Genomic DNA, 22,542 nt, shown 5'->3' with positions numbered 1-22,542 from the left:
TAAATTTTCATTTTTTTTTAATTGTATAGTTAAAACAACAACTGTGATACAAAAATGAAAAAAAAATCATTTTATTTCCCTCTAAAAGCCCTTATACAGGGCGGTGCATAATTCATTTCACCATTATAAAAGTAAATATTTTTTTCAATACATAAATTTTCATTTTTTTTAATTGTATAGTTAAAACAACAACTGTGATACAAAAATGAAAAAAAATCATTTTATTTCCCTCTAAAAGCCCTTATACAGGGCGGTGCATAATTCTTTTCACCATTATAAAAGTAAATATTTTTTTCAATACATAAATTTTGATTTTTTTTTAATTGTATAGTTAAAACAACAACTGTGATACAAAAATAAAAAAAATCATTTTATTTCCCTCTAAAAGCCCTTATACAGGTCGGTGCATAATTCATTTCACCATTATAAAAGTAAATATTTTTTTCAATACATAAATTTTGATTTTTTTTAATTGTATAGTTAAAACAACAACTGTGATACAAAAATGAAAAAAAAATCATTTTATTTCCCTCTAAAAGCTCTTATACAGGGCGGTGCATAATTCATTTCACCATTATAAAAGTAAATATTTTTTTCAATATATAAATTTTGATTTTTTTTAATTGTATAGTTAAAACAACAACTGTGATACAAAAATGAAAAAAAAATCATTTTATTTCCCTCTAAAAGCCCTTATACAGGGCGGTGCATAATTCATTTCACCATTATAAAAGTAAATATTTTTTTCAATACATAAATTTTCATTTTTTTTAATTGTATAGTTAAAACAACAACTGTGATACAAAAATGAAAAAAAAAATCATTTTATTTCCCTCTAAAAGCCCTTATACAGGGCGGTGCATAATTCTTTTCACCATTATAAAAGTAAATATTTTTTTCAATACATAAATTTTGATTTTTTTTTAATTGTATAGTTAAAACAACAACTGTGATACAAAAATAAAAAAAATCATTTTATTTCCCTCTAAAAGCCCTTATACAGGTCGGTGCATAATTCATTTCACCATTATAAAAGTAAATATTTTTTTCAATACATAAATTTTGATTTTTTTTTTAATTGTATAGTTAAAACAACAACTGTGATACAAAAATGAAAAAAAAAATCATTTTATTTCCCTCTAAAAGCTCTTATACAGGGCGGTGCATAATTCATTTCACCATTATAAAAGTAAATATTTTTTTCAATACATAAATTTTGATTTTTTTTTAATTGTATAGTTAAAACAACAACTGTTATACAAAAATGAAAAAAAAATCATTTTATTTCCCTCTAAAAGCCCTTATACAGGGCGGTGCATAATTCATTTCACCATTATAAAAGTAAATATTTTTTTCAATACATAAATTTTCATTTTTTTTTAATTTTATAGTTAAAACAACAACTGTGATACAAAAATTAAAAAAAAATCATTTTATTTCCCTCTAAAAGCCCTTATACAGGGCGGTGCATAATTCATTTCACCATTATAAAAGTAAATATTTTTTTCAATACATAAATTTTCATTTTTTTTTTAATTGTATAGTTAAAACAACAACTGTGATACAAAAATTAAAAAAAAAATCATTTTATTTCCCTCTAAAAGCCCTTATACAGGTCGGTGCATAATTCTTTTCACCATTATAAAAGTAAATGGTTTTTTCAATAGATTAATTTCGGTTTTTTAGAATTATATAGTTAAAACAAAGAAAAGTCAAATATGAGTAAATTCACCACCAAAGAAAGAATAAAGATAATTAAAATTTATTTTGAAAATGGATGCTCAGTTATCAGAACACGAAGATTTTACATACATAACTTCAGTGTTTAGACATCCTCCTACTAAGCCTATAACAGTTGACTTGTCAAATGCTTCACCAGGTAAAACTTGGTGAAATGTTTTCAAGAACATGCTTTTGTTGGTGATAGGGCTCGAACGGGAAAATGTGCTGCATAACACTGAGAATCTACTAAAACCAAAATAAATTTCTGTCTTTAAACTATGTAAGAAAAAAGAATAAAAAGGTAAACTCATTACCAAAAAAACACCTATATTTGATTTTATGCACTTATGCACTTAGTTTAATTACGTCACTTGTGACAACAATGGCACTTATAACACATAGTATAAGTCAGAGTAATCACTTGTGAACCACCCAGTATATAACAATTTGAGCCTAATGAGGCGCTTCGTCGGTTGAGCCTAAATTTCCTAAAGTTCAAAGGAGATCAAAATGAATGCATTTTTTTTTGCCTCGGTCCTCATTTTGTGTCTGTTTATACCTGAGAACCAGAATTTCTACGATTCATATTTTGGTTGCCACAAAATTATGAAGATGACAACTGATACGCCCAAAGTTTCACGAGTGTCACCACATTAAACCGAAAAAAAAAGCGGAAACTAATTTGGTAAATCTGATAATGCTTTTCCACCGTAAAAATTCAGAAACGTTGCAGAAACATGCAAATAATCATTCAAGGAAGATGTATCTTAAAAATGTAAATAATTTTTTTCAAAATCACAGAATTTATCCTAAAAGAGCAGGCTATTTCTATTTTAATCTAGTCTAATCTCTTATTATGAATCAAGGGAAGGATCCCAACAGGGTGGTTTCGACCACAGGGTGACGTTATAAAAAGTAGTTTATGTGTCATATCTGGGTGTTCTTTTCTTTGTGTCTGACGCAAAATAATAAATTTAATATTTGTATTTTGTATGCTACAAATTAAGTAATAAAAGTGATACTTATGTAGTCAGAAGAAAATAAGAATTTTATTGATATGTAAATGAAGTTGAAATATTAAATGCATCCCCATGGATAATTGGATTAACAGCATAGGATAATTGATCTTTCTAAAGAGATTTTCTTGTAGGTAAGTCGATTAACAAATAGTTTGAAGTTTTTCATCTTGAACAATTCTGATAATAAAAACCATTTAAACGTATAGCTTAGGTTTTTAGCTGTTCAATGATATATACATTTGTTTTCAATTTCTATTTAGTAACAAGATGTTAGAATTATATTCTAATTTAATTTTAGTCGTTCAATAGCTGTTTTTTTGTTGTTTTTTTTCTACGTAATTTCAGTGTTTCTCTTTTACTACAGCAATCAAGATAGTCACACTTTCTAAGGCTCCATGATGATGTGTTCTATCGCTCATTTTTTGTTGATTTTTCACACACGTTCCTTGTTTTCGAAATTTATGCCTACCTAGGGATAAAAGTGCATGACTGGATATGGAGGTCTTTTTTCTATTAAAAATTAAGGTTCTGGGCATTTCCATTTTTTAAGACGTGGTTGTGTAAGTTTCGAAATAATGAATTAAAAGAATCAGATTTCATGTCTGCTGTCCTCATCTAATAGTTACTGGTTAATGCATGCTTCTATAATTTTCAAATTTTTGCTTTTGTTTCGATAATTACTCCAAAGCCCCCCCTCATTAAAACCCTCAGAGGATTCTTCTTTCTTTTGGGAGCTTGTCCAGGAAAACCAGAGGATCTTGCTTTCAAACAGAAACATTAACTGGAATTCCCATCGCAACTTTGCTTGGTCGATGTGCTTCACGAATTCAATTTGTAATAAATAAAGAATAAAAAGAATAAACTTATCACAACAACTCCCTGCAAGTCTCCATTGCTGGGATGTATCACAGGAGGAACAAAGATAAAAGAAAGACATCCAACAAAGCAAGATTTAAAAAGAGAGAAAAAATCTAAGAAAATCTGCTTTATTTCTGCCACGAAGTGTCAACAACTTTGTTCTTACATCTAACACTAACGGCTTGTCAGTTTTGTCTTTTAAGTGACTAAAACCAAATATCACTCTGCTGTGAAGCTGAAATTCTGAAGCTGACAAAATCTACAACTGTAGCTCCCTGCAAGGCTCCATAACAAAAAAATATAGCAGGGGAGAAGAAACAAAGTAAAGACATCTTACAATAAAAAAATAAAGAAAAAACACAGCAAAAAACAAGAATAGTATTTAAAAAACCGTCCTGCGTCAAAGCATTGCTTATTACTTGCTAAAAATATAAATATTCGCAGGAAGCTTCAGTCCAGGCCAAAAAAAGTGCCCTCAATTTTTGTGAGAACTCAGCCTAATACTTACTAATTGTACAAAAATCGACGGGAAGCTTCTCTCCGGGCCGTAAACAAGAAATTGTTTCTTCAACATATCTTTGGGCTGTCTCTGTTACAAATACGGTTTTTGTTTTTCTGACAAGTACTCCCAAAATGGCAATGAGTCCCGATGGATAGCTCCCGATTAAATGCTGTTGATCTAAGCTTGAATCAATATCCTCTGCAGAAGAACCTTCTTCTGTTTGATCATCATAAGAGCTGATTCCCTTGGGCCCTTGACTTCTAAAAAAGTTGAACTGTTGATTATTAAATAGCTGAGTAAGACATAAACAAAAGGTGTTGATACCATTATTGTGGTCCTACCAGAAACTTATTCAAGGACTTCGGACCAGCGCTAAGCCCGAGATCAAGAGATCATGTTTTTCTCCATATCCTATCGTATATTTTTCACACCGTTTCGGATTTCTCGAACATGCACCCCTTCCTAAAATGGAGTTCTAGTGGTAAACATGATTTACAAATCTCTAAGATTAAACATGTGCAATTTATTCCAAGACTTTTTCATGTTTAATATTTTTTTTACGTTATTTGTTACGTTTTGTATTTGGTTGCATCTTGATCTCTTGAATGACTTTGCGTGTGCACTCACGCTTTTGCATTAATGCTGGGCTTTTTTTCTTGTTACCCTTAAGCGTGGCTCAAATTCACTGAACCCGAATGAATCTAGCTTAACAACAGTTAACACAATGTAAACTAGTTTTAAAATAAAATATGTTTACTCTTGGTTAGTCAGGGTGTGGGGGATTGGCTGCGGGTACCCTGGGTGTGGAAAGATGGGAGCACTTGAGGTGTTTTTATTTTTGATAATTAGTAATCAATTAAAGGACTTGGAACTTACCAAATAACTGAGCTTGTTCTATGCAAAAGCGCTTTTTTATTAATTTTTGATACTGAGTCATCAATTAAAAGACAATATAATTTAACTAGTAGTTGAATTTGTTTTGTGTAAAAGTACTTTTTTATTAATTTTTGATACTCAGTCATCAATTAAAAGACTATGAATTTACTAAGTAGTTGAATTTGTTCTACGCAAAAGTACTTTTTGTTCTATGGAAAAGTACTTTTTTTTTATTAATTATTGATACTCAGTCACCAATTAAAATACTTGCAATTTACCAAGTAGTTGAATTTGTTCCATGCAAAAGGGTTTTTTATTAATTTTTGATACTCAGTCAGTTTGTTCTATGCAAAAGTGTTTTCTTATTATTTTTTTTATACTCAGTCATCATTTAAAAGACTTGGAATTTACCATGTATTTGAATTTGTTCTATACAAAAGTACTTTTTTATTAATTTTTGATACTCATTCATCAATTACGAGACTTTGAATTTACCAAGTAGTTGTATTTGTTTTATGTAAAAGTGTTTTTTTATTAATTATTGATACTCAGTCACCAGTTAAAAGACTTGGAATTTACCAAGTAGTTGAATTAGTTCTATGTAAAACTGTTTTTTTATTAATTATTGATACTCAGTCACCAATTAAAAGAATTGGAATTTACTAAGTAGTTGAATTTCTTCTAGGCAAAAGCAGGCTACTTTTTTACTCACTCACAAATTAAAAAGACTTGGAATTTACCAAGTAGTTGAATTTTTTCTATGTAAAAATACTTTTTATTAATTTCTTAATTTTCAATATTCAGTCATCAATTAAAAGACTTGGGATCACAGTTTATAGACAGTAAGCTTATCGCAGATAATTTCTGGTCTTCGGTCTCGGTGCGAACAAAAAGCTCCTCCCACTTGTTTCTGCCTTAGCGGATTAGTTTGTTATCGTCAATCACTGAGAAATGGTTACCAAGTGCATTATTCGTAATAGCGGGTTTCCACTTGTTTCGTGTCCAAGAGAAATCTGACTTGTCTACCCGCGAAAAGATCTGATAACGCCTATGTTTCTATCTGCAAAAACGTTCTCCGGAGCACTCGCAGCCCTGTCCGGGTTTTATAATGGGAGAGATAGAGAATTATCATACTGCTAATTCTATAAACTGTGCTTGGAATATACCAAGTAGCTGAGTATGTTCTATGCAAAAGTGTTCTTTTATTAATTTTTGATGCTCAGTCACCAATTAAAAGACTTGCGTCTTACCTAGTAGTTGAGTTTGTTTTATGTAAAAGTTTTTTTTATTAATTTTTTATACTCAGTCATCAATTAAAAGACCTAGAATTTACCAAGTAGTTGATGTTGTTCAATGCAAAAGTACATTTTGTATAAATTATTGATATTCAGTCGCCAACTAAAATACTTGGAATTTACCAAGTAGTTGAATGTTTTCTATACTAAAGTACTTTTTTTATTAATTTTTGATACTCAGTCACCAATTAAAAGACCTAGAATTTACCAAGTAGTTAGTTTTGTTCTATGCAAAAATACTTTTTGTATTAATTATTGATATTCAGTCACCAATTAAAAGACTGAATTTACCAAGTAGTTGAATTTTTTCTGTGCAAAAGCACTTTTTTAGTAATTTTTGATACACACTCATCAATTACAAGATTTAGAATTTACCAAGTAGTAGAATTTGTTCTATGAAAAAGTTCTTTTATATTAGTTTTTGATACTTAGTCTTCAATTAGAAGACTTGGAATTTATCATGTAGTTGAGTTTGTTCTATGCAAAAGTGTTTTCAATTAAAGGACTTGTAATTTACCAAGTATTTGAATTTTTCTATGCAAAAGTACTTTTTTATTATTAATTTTTAATGCTCAGTCATCAATCAAAAGACTTGGAATTTACCAAGTAGTTGAATTTTTTCTATGTAAAAGTGCTTTTTTTTTATTAATTATTGATACTCCGTCACCAACTAAAGGACTTGGAGTTCACCAAGTGGTATAATTTGTTCTATACTAAAGTACTTTCTTATTAGTTTATTGTATTCACTCATCAATTAAGAGACTTGGAATTTACCAAGTGGTTGAATTTGTTCTTTGCAAAAGTACTTTTTTTTACCAATTTTTGATACTCAGTCATTAATTAAAAACTTATGAGTCTGATAGCAGTATCTATATCTGTGAAAATTTCTTTTCTACATCTCCGACTTTTTAATAGACATTCTAAGCAATTGAAGTGCTAGCATACCCTAAAAATAATAATCACATGATAAAGTAATTTATAAAATATTTTTATTGAAATAATGAAATGTAGAATAATAACATAAGAATATGTTACATATATTATTATACATTATTAATATTATTGAACAACTTTGGACATTTTGAATCTGTTCCATAAATGATACAAATATTTATCCTTCCAATTTTCCTAAATTACTCATTGAATACACACATTAAACAGGGTAAGGTTTATAACTAGGCTTAGGATACCACTCGGACAGCCACGTAGTGTCGAAAAGCAATCCTAGAATACCATTGACCCAGCCGCATAAGTAAAAAAAATAAAAAAAGTTGAAAAAATTTCCGTCCAAAAAATAAAATTAATTTAAAAAAAAAGAAAAGTGTTACTACAAACATTATTTTTCTAATAGTAAAAATCAGGAATAACATATCTATATCATTATCATTTTGTATTTCGAAAATAAAAAATATGATTTTTTTAAATTATATTTCATGTCATTTTAAGACCTGTAAACATAATTTGAAAAAAGTCTATATTAAAAAATATAAAAAAATAAAAGCTAAAAAAGTAAAAAAAATTAAACTTAAAAAAAAGTATGAAAAATGGGGGAAGGGGCCAAAAAGTTGGGAGAGGGGGTATTCGGCCCTTGGAGGTTGGGGTCCTTGGTGGTTGGGGTCCTTGATGGATGGGTTCCTTGATGGTTGGGGTCCTTGGTGGTTGGGGTCCTTGATGTTTGGGATATGGATGTTCAACTGTCGTACCATTGCGTAAAATGTATACGACTTTATTAATTTCGACTTTATGCATATTCCCAATATTAGCCTATGTAATCCTTTTCAAAAGGTATTGGCTGGCAGTCTGCATCCCCTCAGATTTCACTCTCTTCGGATATTTAAATAATTATTGTCAAGACATCCCTAAAAAAAAGAATCTCTTAAGGGAGTCACCATTCCCTCGGATTTACCTTTTGTTGATATGCGATTAAAATTTAAACCCTTTCTTTACTCGGAAATTTAAATAATTGTTCTCAAGACATCCCTCCAAAAAAATAAGTATCTCTTAAGGGAGTCACCTTTAACACAGATTTACCTACTGTTGATATGTGATTAAAATTGTAACCCTTTCTCTCTTCGGAAATTTAAATAGTTATTGTCATTTGAATTCATCGTGATAATTATGTCCATGAAAGAATTATGTGACAAAATTGACTGAATTCTAACACACCTCTGTGTCTAGGTCAAATTCCTGAAGAAACAATTTGATGTTCGCCCAGTGTCATAGGCTATTTTTAGATCTAGTTATCTTGTAAAAATAATCATGGTCATAATATTTGGTGTTCTGGCATTAGTCCAATTGTCTCCCAAATATGGTGATCCCCCCAGGATATAAAGGGTCCCCACTACTAATTTTAAAAAATCAATAATCATTAAGCAAATTTGACTGGTGAAGCGTACCCTGAGATATAGTAGCTTTACTCTTCCATATTCAAAGTAGTGACTTTTGTAGTTTCCTTCACAAATCCTTCGTGCTTTTTGTATTTGTTTTTTTTTCGCAGAGGATGTGTTTCTCACATTGGGTTTCTCTACAGAATACATTATGTGAGGATGTAAGACTAACCAGAAATTCAAAGCGTCCATGGAATAGCATCAAACCTATCTAAACGGTTCTTTAAACTGTCAGTAATCATAAATCGTAGCCTATTTTTTCAACATTTTATAGGCCTAAAAGCCCAGGAAGTACTGAAATTCTAATGCTCGTAGATGAGAATCTAGAAAGGGGTGTCTCAGCCTCTCACCCTCCCCTCATACGGTGGTATTTGGTAACTTTCGACTTGTAAGTGCAACTTATTTCAAAGAACTTAACCACCCCTAGTCTACAGTAGTGTCAAAGGGAGAAGGACCTCAGTAGAGATGACCCTAAAGGTCCTGTTGCCCACCCCTGCTGCCACCTACAACTTTTTTATATAGTTTAATGAGGACAGGGTCAATGACCTCTTTCTCCAGGTGTGTTTTTGGCACGCCCTCAGCGAAGGTCAATGTTGTTATTGTTTCCGAACCAAATGTCAAGGTCAATGTATTGAACAGAGTCATTAGAGAGAACACGTGGTTAATGGGGTCAATGTTGTTGTCGTTCGAAGCAAAGTTAATGACACGTACTTCCTGTTCGAGGCAGATGTTATGATCCAGAAATAGTATTTGTTATTGTTATTCGAGCCAGATGTTATGAGGTTCCCGGAAACAGTTAATCACACTTCCTTCCTGTTCGAGACAGATGTTATGATCCAGAAATAGTATTTGTTATTGTTTCCGAGCCAAATGTTACGAGTTCCCAGGAAACAGTTAGATCCCACTTCTTAGCCAATCAGCGAGTCGGTTACATCCCCCTTCTCAGCCAATCAGAGGGCTTTGTTTACATAACAATTCGACCAAGATATTTCGTATATAACGGGCATGCAATGCGATTCAATTATCAGAAACTATTGTGACACAATTGATATAACAATGGATAAATTTGATGAGCTTGAGATCTTGGCAGCCGCAATTAGCAATGTAAGTGCATTTTTATTTTCAAATGAATTTTCCTTGGACACCCTCCAGTATATTCAGCTAAAACGCAAATATGTTATTTTTACCCTTAAACCCCCCCCCCCAACAAACCATACAATCTTTATACTCAATGTAAATATATTCCTTTACCCTCAACCCCCCCCCAAACCATGCAATCTTTATAGTCAATGTAAATATATTCCTTTACCCTCAAAACCTAACCTTCCCCCCCCATTGTCTTACAACCCCATCGCAAAAGAAATACTTTTTTCGATAAATTCCTTCCCTCTATATTTCCAGCTAAATCCCCCCCCCCCAACAAACCATACAATCTTTATAATCAATGTAAATATATTCCTTTACCCTCAAACCCCCCCCCCCCAAACCATGCAATCTTTATAGTCAATGTAAATATATTCATTTACCCTCAAAACCTAACCTCCCCCCCCCCCATTGTCTTACAACCCCATCGCAAAAGAAATACTTTTTTCGATAAATTCCTTCCCTCTATATTTCCAGCTAAATCCCCCCCCCCCAAACAAACCATACAATCTTTATAATCAAAGTAAATTTATTCCTATACCCTCAACCCCCCCCCACAACAAACAATACAAACATCATTATAATCAATGTAAATATATTCCTTTACCCTCAAAACCTAACCCCCCCCTATTGTCTTACAACCCCATCACAAAAAGAAATACCATTTCGATAAATTCCTTCCCTTTATATTTCCAGCTAAATCCCCCCCCTCCCGACAAACCATACAATCCTTATAGTCAATGTGGATATATTCCTTTACCCTCAAACCCCCCCCCCCAAACCATGCAATCTTTATAGTCAATGTAAATATATTCCTTTACCCTCAAAACCTAACCCCTCCACCATTGCTTTACAACCCAAATTCTCGCAAAAGAAATACCATTTCCATGGACATCCTACCCTCTATATTTCCAGCTAAATCCCCCCTCCCTCCACCATTGTTTTACAATCCCAAATTCTCGCAAAAAGAAATAGCTTTTCTATAAATTCCTACCCTAGATATTTCCAGCTAACTTCCCCCGCCCGCCACCAGTGTTTTACCACCCAAACTTCTCTCAAAAATAAATAGATTGTCGTTCACATCCTGCCTTATATATTTCCAGCTAAGTCCTCCCTCCCGCTACCCGTGTTTTAGACTCCCAAAATCTCGCACAAAGAAATAGCTTTTTAATAAATTCCTTCCCTCTATATTTCCAGCTAAATCCCCCCTCCCTCCACCATTGTTTTACAATCCCAAAATCACGCAAAAAGAAATACCATTTCGATAAATTCCTTCCCTCGATATTTCCAGCTAAATCCCCCTCCCTCCACCATTGTTTTACAATCATATTCTCGCAAAAAGAAATAGCATTTCAATAAATTCCTTCCTTCTATATTTCCAGCTAAAAGCGACCATTGACTTCCGTCAATTTTTAATGAAAATGCCGTTCTGTTTTGACACAAGACTCCAGTGCGTGGTTAAAATTAGCAGTCACCCTCTTTCCGGTTTTGTTTACAAACGCGGTCAAGTCAAAGGAACTATTCTTCTGTCAAATTAAAACAGTTTGAGGTAATAATTAGATTGTAGTTTCGTAACCTGTATGGAAGTAGAGAAAGAGATTATTTTCAAATTATGTTTAACAATATATTTAGGATATTATGTGAAAGGTGGCAATGCATTGCTTCTAACAGCTTCGTTGTAAGTAAATTATGTGAAGGGGGATTCTGTGTGTAGACACATACGCCCATTGACAAGAAAACTATGGTGTAAATTTATAATTTTTTCAAGCTTTCAATAAAGTTTCTTTTATATTCCCGGGCGTGAATCCAGGATTTTTTGCTGGGGGTTAGCACTTTTAATAGAAATAGAAATGAAAGACTGTTTTTACCATAATTGCTTCTTCGTCATTTAGTGATTTTAGATATAGCATTTGAATAAAAGGTAGTAAGATATGCATTTCGCTTGAATATATCGCAAGATTAACTCTATGAGAGGGATGGCTTAATTTTCCTATTTTTGGGGCAAGGAGGGGAGCGTGAATCCAGGATTTTTTGCTGGGGGGGGGGTTAGCGCTTTTATTAGAAATAGAAAAGATAATTGCTTCTTCATCATTTAGTGATTTTAGCTATAACATTTGAATAAAAGCTAGTAAGATATGCCTTTCGCTTGAATAAAACGCATGATTAACTCTATGAGAGGGATGGCTTAATTTTCCTAAATTTAAGGGGGAGAGAATATGGGTTTTGTGCTTTCTTAGTGATAAACTAAACAAAATAATGTTTAATAACGTTCTTTCTGTAAAAAAGGGGGAAATTATTTTGATTTGATTTTTCTTCTCTTCTTTAAGGCAAATTATGAAGAATTTGCGGACACTGCTTTGATGAGACCTATGGCTGGCGCAAATAGCGAATAATGCGTGCCCCCTCCTTCCAAGAAAGCGAGGGCCAATAATGCGCCCCCTGCCATGGAATATGCTCGCTGGCAAAAACCCCCCAGCTCCACGCTGCCTGCCCAAGTGCAGCCACCTACTCAAGCCCCTCTTAATCAAGCCTCAGTTATACAATATGCTCCTCGACCGAAACCCCCCAGCTCCACACTGCCTGCCCAAGTGCAGCCTGCCCGAAAGTTAAAGAGACAGTGGGCAAATAGTTTCAATGCCGAAGCTACACAAGATCGTGAAATAGCCGGCACAGCTGCGCAAGAACATAGCGACGCCGCTTCGTCCACCTTCATTCATGCATTGCCTGGGCCTTCAAGAGGTGACACACCTACACAAAATCATGAGGTTACCATCCAACATGCACTAGCCGGACCATCTGGCACACAGGTCCAGACGGATTATGCAAATGTGAGTATTATTTCTTCAAACTATCTATTTCTTCCAATGTTTTCAAACCCAATATAAACTTATCTCACTCGGATATATCTAAATGTAATTTTTTTTGCAGAGAAACCATTCTTTTCTAATCTTTGCTATTTTCTATGCATCCCCCCCCCTATCTCTTCGCCGCTATCTCATAAGCGAATATTTTTATGGGTAATTTCAATTAATGCTCACCATTTGAAACTCAAAATCCCATATTTTTTCACAATTGATTATCACATAGTTTTAAGAGAAGGAACTGAGAGAGATTATTCTATCTGTCGCATATTGACGTTCTAATTTACACTGAATATTTCTTCGAGGGGAAACCGAGTTAACGGTTCAATCCTGGAACACTCGCACGGTGGCTTACAATAATTAAACTCATGTGTTTACTGAACCTGTATGGAATTAGAGAGAAACTTGGGCATATGCAGTCTAAGCGAATATTTCAACTTTTTTGGGGCATTATGTAATTGGCCGCGGAGCCAGTGGGTCCAGGAAGCACCGGGGAAGCACCGGGGGAAGCGCCACGAGTCAATGACGCGTCACGGGGGCGAGACGCTGCGTGGGACGCAAGGCAGGCCCCGAGAAGCGCCACAGGGATGTACCACGGGTCAAGGAAGCGTCACGGGGTCGAGAAGCAGCGCGGGAAGCGATGTGGGCCTCGCGAAGCGCCACAGGGATGCGCCACGGGCTCGAGAAGCATCGCGGGTCAGGGAAGGGCCACAGGGATGCCCCCCCCCCCCCCAAAAAAAAAAAAAAAAAAAAAAAAAATCCTATGTCATATCTTAGAATATCTTCAGTTGAATTAACCAAATGTTATTAAGCAATAATAATCCAAATTTTAAAGCAGTAGGGGTGATTTGAACACTTTGAAATAAGCTATTTTTCATTTATAGGTTGTCCTGGTTCCATACTCGCCGTCTAGTGAAGAAGGGGAAGAAGAGGCAGCGGACTTTCAGAACAACGATAGCATGGAAGTACCTGACAATATTGATGAGTTTTTAGATGATTTTTTAAAGTAGATAATAGCGCAGTTGAACTGGTAGACTTGAGCCAAAATACCTTTCAAATTTTAGACGATTTTACTGGGAACCCTCCTCCTCCAGCCTCCGATACCATAACGGGTCCACTTCAAACAACTGAAGTGGAACAGAGTCCAAATATTGTTGAACAAGTAGGGGGAGGGGATACATCATTCCCAGACTTTCAGCTGTCCAAGTCGATTTTAAATAATATAGTTGTTTTCACTGCAACGGTTGGGGATCCATTTAATACACTAATGGGGGAAATTTTGTTTTTGATCCAGGAGAGATTGTGCATGCCTATGGAGACAAAAGTCGTGTACTACTTGAGAACCAAAGTAAAGTGTGGGGGGGTAGGGATTCAATTAAGGTTTCTATTGTTTTAAAGGTTTTTTATTTGAATGAAGGGAAAAGCGAGGTTTACTATCATTTTGTACATTCCGAGATGCGAGTAATTTATCCAAATTTAGAAAATTTTGAGGAGTTTTTAGTGACTGGGTAGGACAAATTATTGCGCATCTCGAGAACTATAATGAAAATGGGAGTGGCTCAGTAGTTTTATTTATTGAAAATTTAAGCGTAAATATTTGTAAATTTAAGAAAGATTTTATTTTAAGAGGGGGGCTAGGTCTGAGAGGGATACAGTTTTAAATTATAATCCAGATCTAGAGGGTTGTCAAGGTGTCCAGAAGATCTGTTTTGAAACAGATCAAAAGTGTTTCAAGTATACTTTCCTCAAATCAGCATACGAGTCTCTAGCATGTGACGCTACCAAGAAGAATTTAGATCACTGGGCTGTACATGGGAAGGAAGGGTCCAATTTCCCAGTTGTAGATTTTTCATGCTTAGAAGGAAAATACCCAGTAACGCTAAGATCTATTGACATGTTTGAAAGGGCTAATGCTCATTTAAATATTGGCGTTACTGTGGTACAATACGAAACAGAATTTAAAGATGGGGTTCGTTCAAAAAAGAAGGGGGTGGTTTTCCCCGTAAGGGGCCCGTCAGTTGATTTGGTTAAACACTGGGTTTGGTTGCTTTACACTCCACCTAGTCAACCGAACACAATCGGTCATTTTAATCCGATCACTGACATTAGTAGAGTTCTGGGGGAGGGTAAGAATAGGGGGACCCGTTTCTACTGTCCAACATGCCTGTCTCGATTTTGGACTGAACTAATGTTGCGAAATCATATGAGACACTGTAGACGGCATGGGTACCAGACAGTGGAAACGGTTTCAGGGGATAGGGCCATTCTACGTTTTAAAAATTTCCAGAATACCCTTTTCCAATGCAACAAAATATCTTTGGATTGTGAAGCTAAGCTGGTGGAGGTGAATGACCCACAATATCTAAACCGTATCAAAGAACACCAGGCCAGTGCAGTGTCCTACGCCCCCGCGCAAAGAGATAATTCTAATACCCTGCGGTTGTTAGAAATAGTGGAAACAGTGGATGAGGGCGATGAGTGCATGGTCAAGGCATTGACTAAACTGATTGACACGGCTAATGGTGCTATTTCCCGTTTAAGAAATACCCATTATCCAATGGTGCTGTCTGCAGAGGATCGTCTCGCGATTAAAAATCAAGAAATATGTTGGGTATGCAAGGGGGAGTTTGTAGAGGAGGATAAAGGGAAAAGTGGGGGGAGGGGGAAAGTCAGAGACCATGACCATTTGTGGCAGGAAATATCATCTGGGGGTAGTAATTTTAGGGGAGTAGCACATCAATCGTGTAATTTAAACGTTAGCCAACAGTTTTTTATCCCAGTTTTTATTCACAACTCTAATTATGACTTAAAGTTTATTTTACCGGCACTGGCATGTATGCATAGGCAGGGAGGTGGAGTAGACAGTTGATGGTTAGATAATTCATTTAGCTATAACATTATTCCCAAATCAGCTGAGAAGTTATTGCTTCTCGAACTGAAATGGCAGGTGGTGGATAATGAGCGTACGTCTTGGAATAAAATTAGGTTTTTAGATTCTTTTAGTTTTTTCCCCAAATCCCTTAGTCAACTAATTCAAGTGCAGAAAAGCGACAATTTTGATAGCTTTCCCTTGCTTAAACAGCACTTTCCAGACAGTAAAATTTATGACTTATTAACCAGCAAAGGTGTATATGCATATGATTATTACTGTTCTGGCACTCGCTTAAGCGAGGAGAAACTACCTCCAATTGAAGCTTTTCAGAATTCACTCAACAATAGTAAATGCAGAGCCGAGGATTATGAGTTTGCCAAGAAGGTGTGGTCTAAAGGGGATTATAAAAATTGGTGGGATTATTTTAAAATCTACTTGGCCAGTGACATTTATACTCTGCTGGATATAGTCTTTAGGAACACAAACCAGATCTATTCAGAGTTCGGATTAGATATAGGATATTATTTTTCAACACCGCATTTAGCAATGGATTTAATTTTAAAAATTATCAGGGAGGAAATAGGCCTAATCACCGATATAGATCAACAACTTTTTGTAGAGCGTTCAATGAGAGGAGGGTATGTTTTTCATGGGGACTAGGTCTTATCAACCGATCCGAGTGGACAAAGCACCGGTGTAAAGTCAAATGCAGTGTTCTTGGACATGAACTCGTTGTACCCCTTGGCAATGTCCCACTGCTCTTTGCCGTGTGGGAAGTATCAATGGCTTGAGAATCCTTGTGAGTTCCCCGACATTACCACCGTCGAGGATAACGGGCTACAAGGATGGTTCTTTGAAATTGATGGTCACATTCCGCTGGCCCTTCACGACTCAGTCAAAGATTTTGTTTTCCCTGCATCAATCGATCAGTGACCAGGGACTCGCTGAGCCCCTACAATCGATCATTGGTTGAGGATATAGGGAAAAACAAAATCTTTGACTGAGTGCGTGAAGAAGCCAGGGAATGTGACCGTCAATTTCAAAGAACCATCCTTGTGGCCCGTTGTCCTCGACGGTGTTAATGTCGGGGAACTCACAAGGATTCTCAAGCCATTGATAGATTCCGACATGGCAAAGAGTAGTGGGACATTGCCGAGGAGTACAACGAGTTCATGTCCAAGAACACTGCATTTGACTTTACACCGGTGCTTTGTCCGCTCAGAATCGGTTGTGAAACCCGTATACCCTCCCGCATTGAACGCTCTACAAAAAGGTGTTGATCTACATCGGTGATTAGACCTATTTCCTCCCTGCTAATTTTTAAAATTAAATCCATTACTAAATGTGGTGTAGAAAAATAATATCCTATATCTAGTCCAAACTCTGAATGGATCTGGTCTGTATTCTTGCAGACTATATCCAACAGAGTTAGAACGTCACTAGCCAAAGTACAGTCTACAATAATCCCACCCATTTTCAATCACCTGCCCACACCTTCTTGGCAAACTCATGCTCCTCGACTGTGCATTCACTGTTGGTGAGTGAATTCTGAAAGCTTCAATTGGAGGTAGTTTCACCTCGCTTAAGCGAGCGCAAGAACAGTAATAATCATATGCATATACACCTTTGCTGGTTAGTAAGTCATACATTTCACTGTCTGGAAAGTGCTGTTTAAGCAAGGGAAAGCTATCAAAATTGTCGCTTTTCTGCACTTGAGTTAGTTGACTAAGAGATTTGGGGAAAAACTAAAAGAATCTAAAAACCTAATTTTATTCCAGCACGTACGCTCATTATCCACAACCTGCCATTTCAGTTCGAAGCAACAACTTCTCGGCTGATTTGAGAATGATGTTGTAGATAAATGAATTATTTACCCATGGACTACCTACTCCCCTCCCTCCCTGTGCATACGTGCCAGTGCCGGTAAAATAAATTTTAAGTCATAGTTAGAATTATGAATAAAAACAGGGATAAAAAACTGTTGGCTAACGTTTAAATTACACGATTGATGTCTACTCCCTAAAATTACTACCCCAGATGATATTTCCTGCCACAAATGGTCATGGTCTCTGACTTTCCACCTCCCCCTCTTTTCCCTTATCCTCCTCTACAAACTCTCCCTTGCATACCCAACATATTTTTTGATTTTTAATCGCGAGACGATCCTCTGCAGACAGCACCATTGGATAATGCGTATTTCTCAAACGAGAAATAGCACCATTAGCCGTGCCAATCAGTTTAGTCAATGCCTTGACCATGCACTCATCGCCCTCATCCAATGTCTCCACTGTTTCTAACAACCGCATGGTATAGAATTGTCTCTTTGCATGGGCATAGGAGACTGCAATGGCCTGGTGTTCTTGATACGGTTTGGATATTGTGGGTCATTCACCTCCACCAGCTTACGCAGTCCAAAGATATTTTGTTGCATTGGAGAAGAGTATTCTGAAAATTTTTAAAACGTAGAATGGCCCTATCCCCTGAAACCATTTCCACTGTCTGATGCCCATGCACGTCTACAATGTCTCATATGATTTCGCGACTTTAGTTCAGTCCAAAATCGAGACAGACATGTTGGACAGTAGAAACAGGTCCCCCTATTCTTACCCTCCCCAGAACTCTACTAATGTCAGTGATCGGATTAAAATGACCGATTGTGTTCCGGTTGACTAGGTGGCGTATAAGCGAACCAAACCCAGTGTTTAACCAAATCAACTGACGGGCCCCTTACGGGAAAACCACCCCTTCTTTTTTGAACGAACCCCATCTTTAAATTCTGTTTCGTATTGTACCACAGTAACGCCAATATTTAAATGAGCATTAGCCCTTTCAAAAATGTCAATGGATATTAGCGTTACTGGGTATTTTCCTTCTAAGCATGAAAAATCTACAACTGGGAAAATGGACCCGTCCTTCCCATGTACAGCCCAGTGATCTAAATTCGTCTTGGTAGCGTCACATGCTAGAGACTCGTATGCTGATATGAGGAAAGCATACTTGAAACACTTTTGATCTGTTTCAAAACAGATCTTCTGGACACCTTTACAACCCTCTAGATCTGGATTATAATTTAAAACTGTATCCCTCTCAGACCTAGCCCCCCCTCTTAAAATAAAATCTTTCTTAAATTTACAAATATGTACGCTTAAATTTTCAATAAATAAAACTACAGACCCACTTCCATTTTCATTAAAGTTCTCGAGATGCGCGATAATTTGTCCTACCCACTCACAAAAAACTCTCTCAAAATTTTCTAAATTTGGATAAATTATGCGCATCTCGGAATGTACAAAATGATAGTAAACCTCACTTTTCCCCTCATTCAAATAAAAAACCTTTAAAACAATTGAAACCTTAATTGAATCCCTCCCCCCCCCACAATTGAATTTGGTTCTCCAGCAGTGCACGACTTTTATCTACATATGCATGCACAATCTCTACTGGATCAAAAACAAAATTTCCCCCCATTAGTGTATTAAATGGATCCCCAAACGTTGCAGTGAAAACAACTATATTATTTAAAATTGTATTGGACAGCTGAAATTCAGAGAATGATGTATCCCCTCCCCTACTTGTTCAACAATATTTGGACTCTGTTCCACTTCAGTTGTTTGAAGTGGACTCGTTAGGTATCGGAGGCTGGAGGAGGAGGGTTCCCAGTAAAAGCATCTAAAATTTGCAAGGTATTTTGGCTCAAGTCTACCAGCTCAACTGTGCTATTATCTAATTTAAAAAGAAAATCATCTAAAAACTCATCAATATTGTCAGGTACTTCCATGCTATCGTTCTGAGACTCCGCTGGCTCTTCCTCCCCTTCTTCACTGGACGGCGAGTATGGGACCAGGACAACCTATAAATGAAAAATAGCTTATTTCAAAGTGTTCAAATCACCCTACTGCTTAAAATTTGGATTATTATTGCTTAATAACATTTGGTTAATTCAACTGAAGATATTCTAAGATATGACATAGGATTTTTTTTTTTTTTTTTTTTTTTTTTTTTTTTTTGGGGGGGGGGCATCCCTGTGGCACTTCCCTGACCCGCGATGCTTCTCGAGCCCGTGGCGCTTCCCTGTGGCGCTTCTCGGGACCCACATCGCTTCCCGCGATGCTTCTCGACCCCGTGGCGCTTCCCTGACTCGTGGCGCATCCCTGTGGCGCTTCTCGGGGCCTCGCATCGCTTCCCCGGGCGATGCTCTCGACCCGTGGCGCTCCCCGACCTGGCCTTCCCCCCGGCCTTCCCCGGCGCTTCCCTGACCCACCGGCTCCGCGGCCCATTACATAATGCCCCAAAAAGTTGGAAATATTCGCTTAGACTGCATATGTCCAAGTTTCTCTCTAATTCCATACAGGTTCAGTAAACACATGAGTTTAATTATTGTAAGCCACCGTGCGAGTGTTCCAGGATTGAACCGTTAACTCGGTTTCCCTCGCTAAAATCTTTGGCACGAAGAAATATTCAGTGTAAATTAGAACGTCAGAGATGTGACAGATGGGGTAATCTCTCTCAAGTTCACGCTGAGACTATGTGCATAATCAGTTGTGAAAATGGTGTCTAGAACATGAGTATGATAATGAGCAGAGCATTAATAGTAATGACTAGAAAAATATTCGCATTTTGAGTTTCAGTGGCATCTGAAACTATAGGGGATGCGATAGCAATAGCATTAGGTAAGAGTGGTTTCTCTGCAAAAAAATTGCATTTAGACATACCTCGCGGAGATAAGTTTATATTGGGTTGAAAATAAAAGTTTTGTTTTTATATATTTCTATAAGATAGTTTGAAGAATAATACTCACATTTGCATAATCCGTCTGGGCTTGTGCACCCGAGGGACCAGGTAGTGCGTGTTGGAGGGTGGACGGGGCGGCGTCGCTATGATTCTTGTGCAGCTGGGTCAGCTCTTGAAGGCCCAGGTAAGTGCATGGACGGGCAGCATCTGCAGGGACTGGTGCCCGTTAATTTCTTGTACAGGAGCTGCGGCATTGTGCAGCCAGGGTCGCTTCCAGGCCTTGAATAACAGCTTGTGTAGGTGGGGCTTCGGCATTGAAGCTATTCGCCCACCTCTCTGCTTGCTCGCAGGCAGCATTGTGAGCTCGAGGAGCATATTATAGCTGAGACTTGCGTTTGCGTGGGTGCACTTGGAGCAGGCAGCGTGGAGCTGGGGGGCTTTGGCCAGTCACGATCATATTGCATGGCAGGGGGCGCATTATTTGTCCTCGCTTTCTTGGAAGGAGGGCACGCATTAACGCTGTTTGCGCTCAGCCATGAGGTCCCATCAATGCAGTGTCCCGCAAATTCTTCATAATTTGCCTTAAAGAAGAGAAAGAAAGCAGTATCAAAATAATTTCCCCACTTTTTTACAGAAAAGAAGTTATTAAACATTATTTTGTTTAGTTTGTCTCTAAGAAAGCACATAGTATACTCTCTCATAAATTTAGGAAGAATTAAGCCAGCCCTCTCATAGAGTTAATCATGCGTTTTATTCAAGCGAGAAGGCATCTCTTACTAGCTTTATTCAAGTCGTTATAGCTAAAATCACTAAATGATGAAGAAGCAATTATCTTTTCTATTTCTAATAAAAGCGCTAACTTTAGCTAAAATCCTGGATTCCTTTCCTCCTGGCCCCGAATTTAGGAAAATTAACCATCCCTCTCATTGGATTAATCTTGCGATATATTCAAGCTTGAAAAGTACATCTTACTAACTTTATTCAAATGTTATATAAATCACTAAATGACTTGAAGAAAACAATTGTGGTAAAACAGTCTTTCATGTCTATTTCACATTAAAGAAAGTGCTAACCCACAGCGAAAATCACGGATTCCGCGCTTGGACGTAACGAAGCGAACTTTACTGAAAGCGAAAAAGAGTATAAATTTACCATAGTTTTCAGTAGAAATGGCGCATGTATATGCCCTCCTCCCTTCACATAACTTACTACAACAACTGTTAGAAACGATATGTGCACCCCCTCTCACATAATATTTTAAATATATTGTTAAGCTTAATTTGAAAAATAGTCTACTTCTCTCTCCTTCCATACAGGTTACGAAACTACAATTCTAGTTATTGCTTAAAGCTGTTTTAATTTGACGGCCAAGGACAAGCTCCGCTGACCTGCCGCGTTTGTAGAACCGGAAATAGGGTGACTGACAATTTTAGCCACGCACTGGGGTCGTGTGCAAAACAGAAGGGCATTTTCATTAGAAATTGACGGAGGTAAGTGGGTCAGCTTTTTAGCTGGAAACATAGAAGAGGAAGGAAATTTATTGAAATGCTAATTTCTTTTTGCGAATTATGGTTGGGGGGGTTGAGGCTCAGCATGGAGGGAATTGGAATTTATCGAAAAATGTATTTCTTTTGCGAATTTGGAGTTGTAAAACAATGGTGGAGGAGAAGTTTAGCTGGAAATATAGAGGGAAGAATTTTATTAAAAAGCTATTTCTTTTGCGGAATTTGGGATTATGGAGAAGTTTAATGGAAATAGAAGGAAGGAATGTAACAAAATGCTATTTCACTTTTGCGGAAATTGGGGTTAATAGTAATGGTGAAGAAGTGCTAGATAGAGGAGAGTATCGAAATGCTATTTCTTTTGCGAATTTGGATTGCTCATGCAATGGTGGAGGAGGGGGATTGCTGGAAGTAGGATGTCCATGGAAATGGTATTTCTTGCGAAATTTAGGTTGTAAAGCAATGGTGGAGGTTAGGTTTTTTGAGGAGTAAGAATATATTTACATTGACTATAAAGGCTGCATGGTTTTGGGGGGGGGGATTTGAGGGTAAGAGAATATATCCACATTGATATAAGAGTTGTATGGTTTGTCGGGAGGAAATTTGCTGGAAATATAAAGGGAAGGAATTTATCGAAATAGTATTTCTTTTGTGATGGGACATAGACAATAAGAAGTAAATTTTGAGGGTAAAAAGATATATTGCATTGATTATAATGATGTTTGTATAGTTTGTTGTGGTGACGTAAGTATTCAACCCCATTGATTATAAAGG

The 22,542-nt window shown here is 36.5% G+C and overlaps 1 protein-coding gene across 1 annotated transcript in view; it reads right to left on the bottom strand.

Moving 5' to 3' along the window:
* LOC148940499 (venom serine protease Bi-VSP-like) overlaps positions 1-22,542 on the bottom strand; it is a 65,100-nt gene that overhangs the window by 36,798 nt on the left and 5,760 nt on the right. Inside the window, exons 3-4 of the mRNA XM_089105002.1 lie at positions 19,288-19,385; positions 4,108-4,361 (exon numbers count right to left, since the gene is read on the bottom strand). Of these exons, the coding sequence (XP_088961128.1) occupies positions 4,108-4,361; positions 19,288-19,385 (352 nt within the window). The remainder of the gene's footprint in view (positions 1-4,107; positions 4,362-19,287; positions 19,386-22,542) is intronic.

The sequence above is a fragment of the Artemia sp. Qi Xiang Cuo genome, chromosome 19 (assembly GCF_049724085.1).
Source record: "Artemia sp. Qi Xiang Cuo chromosome 19, ASM4972408v1, whole genome shotgun sequence".
NCBI lineage: Eukaryota > Metazoa > Arthropoda > Branchiopoda > Anostraca > Artemiidae > Artemia > Artemia sp. Qi Xiang Cuo.
This window is presented reverse-complemented; position numbering and strand designations above follow the sequence as displayed.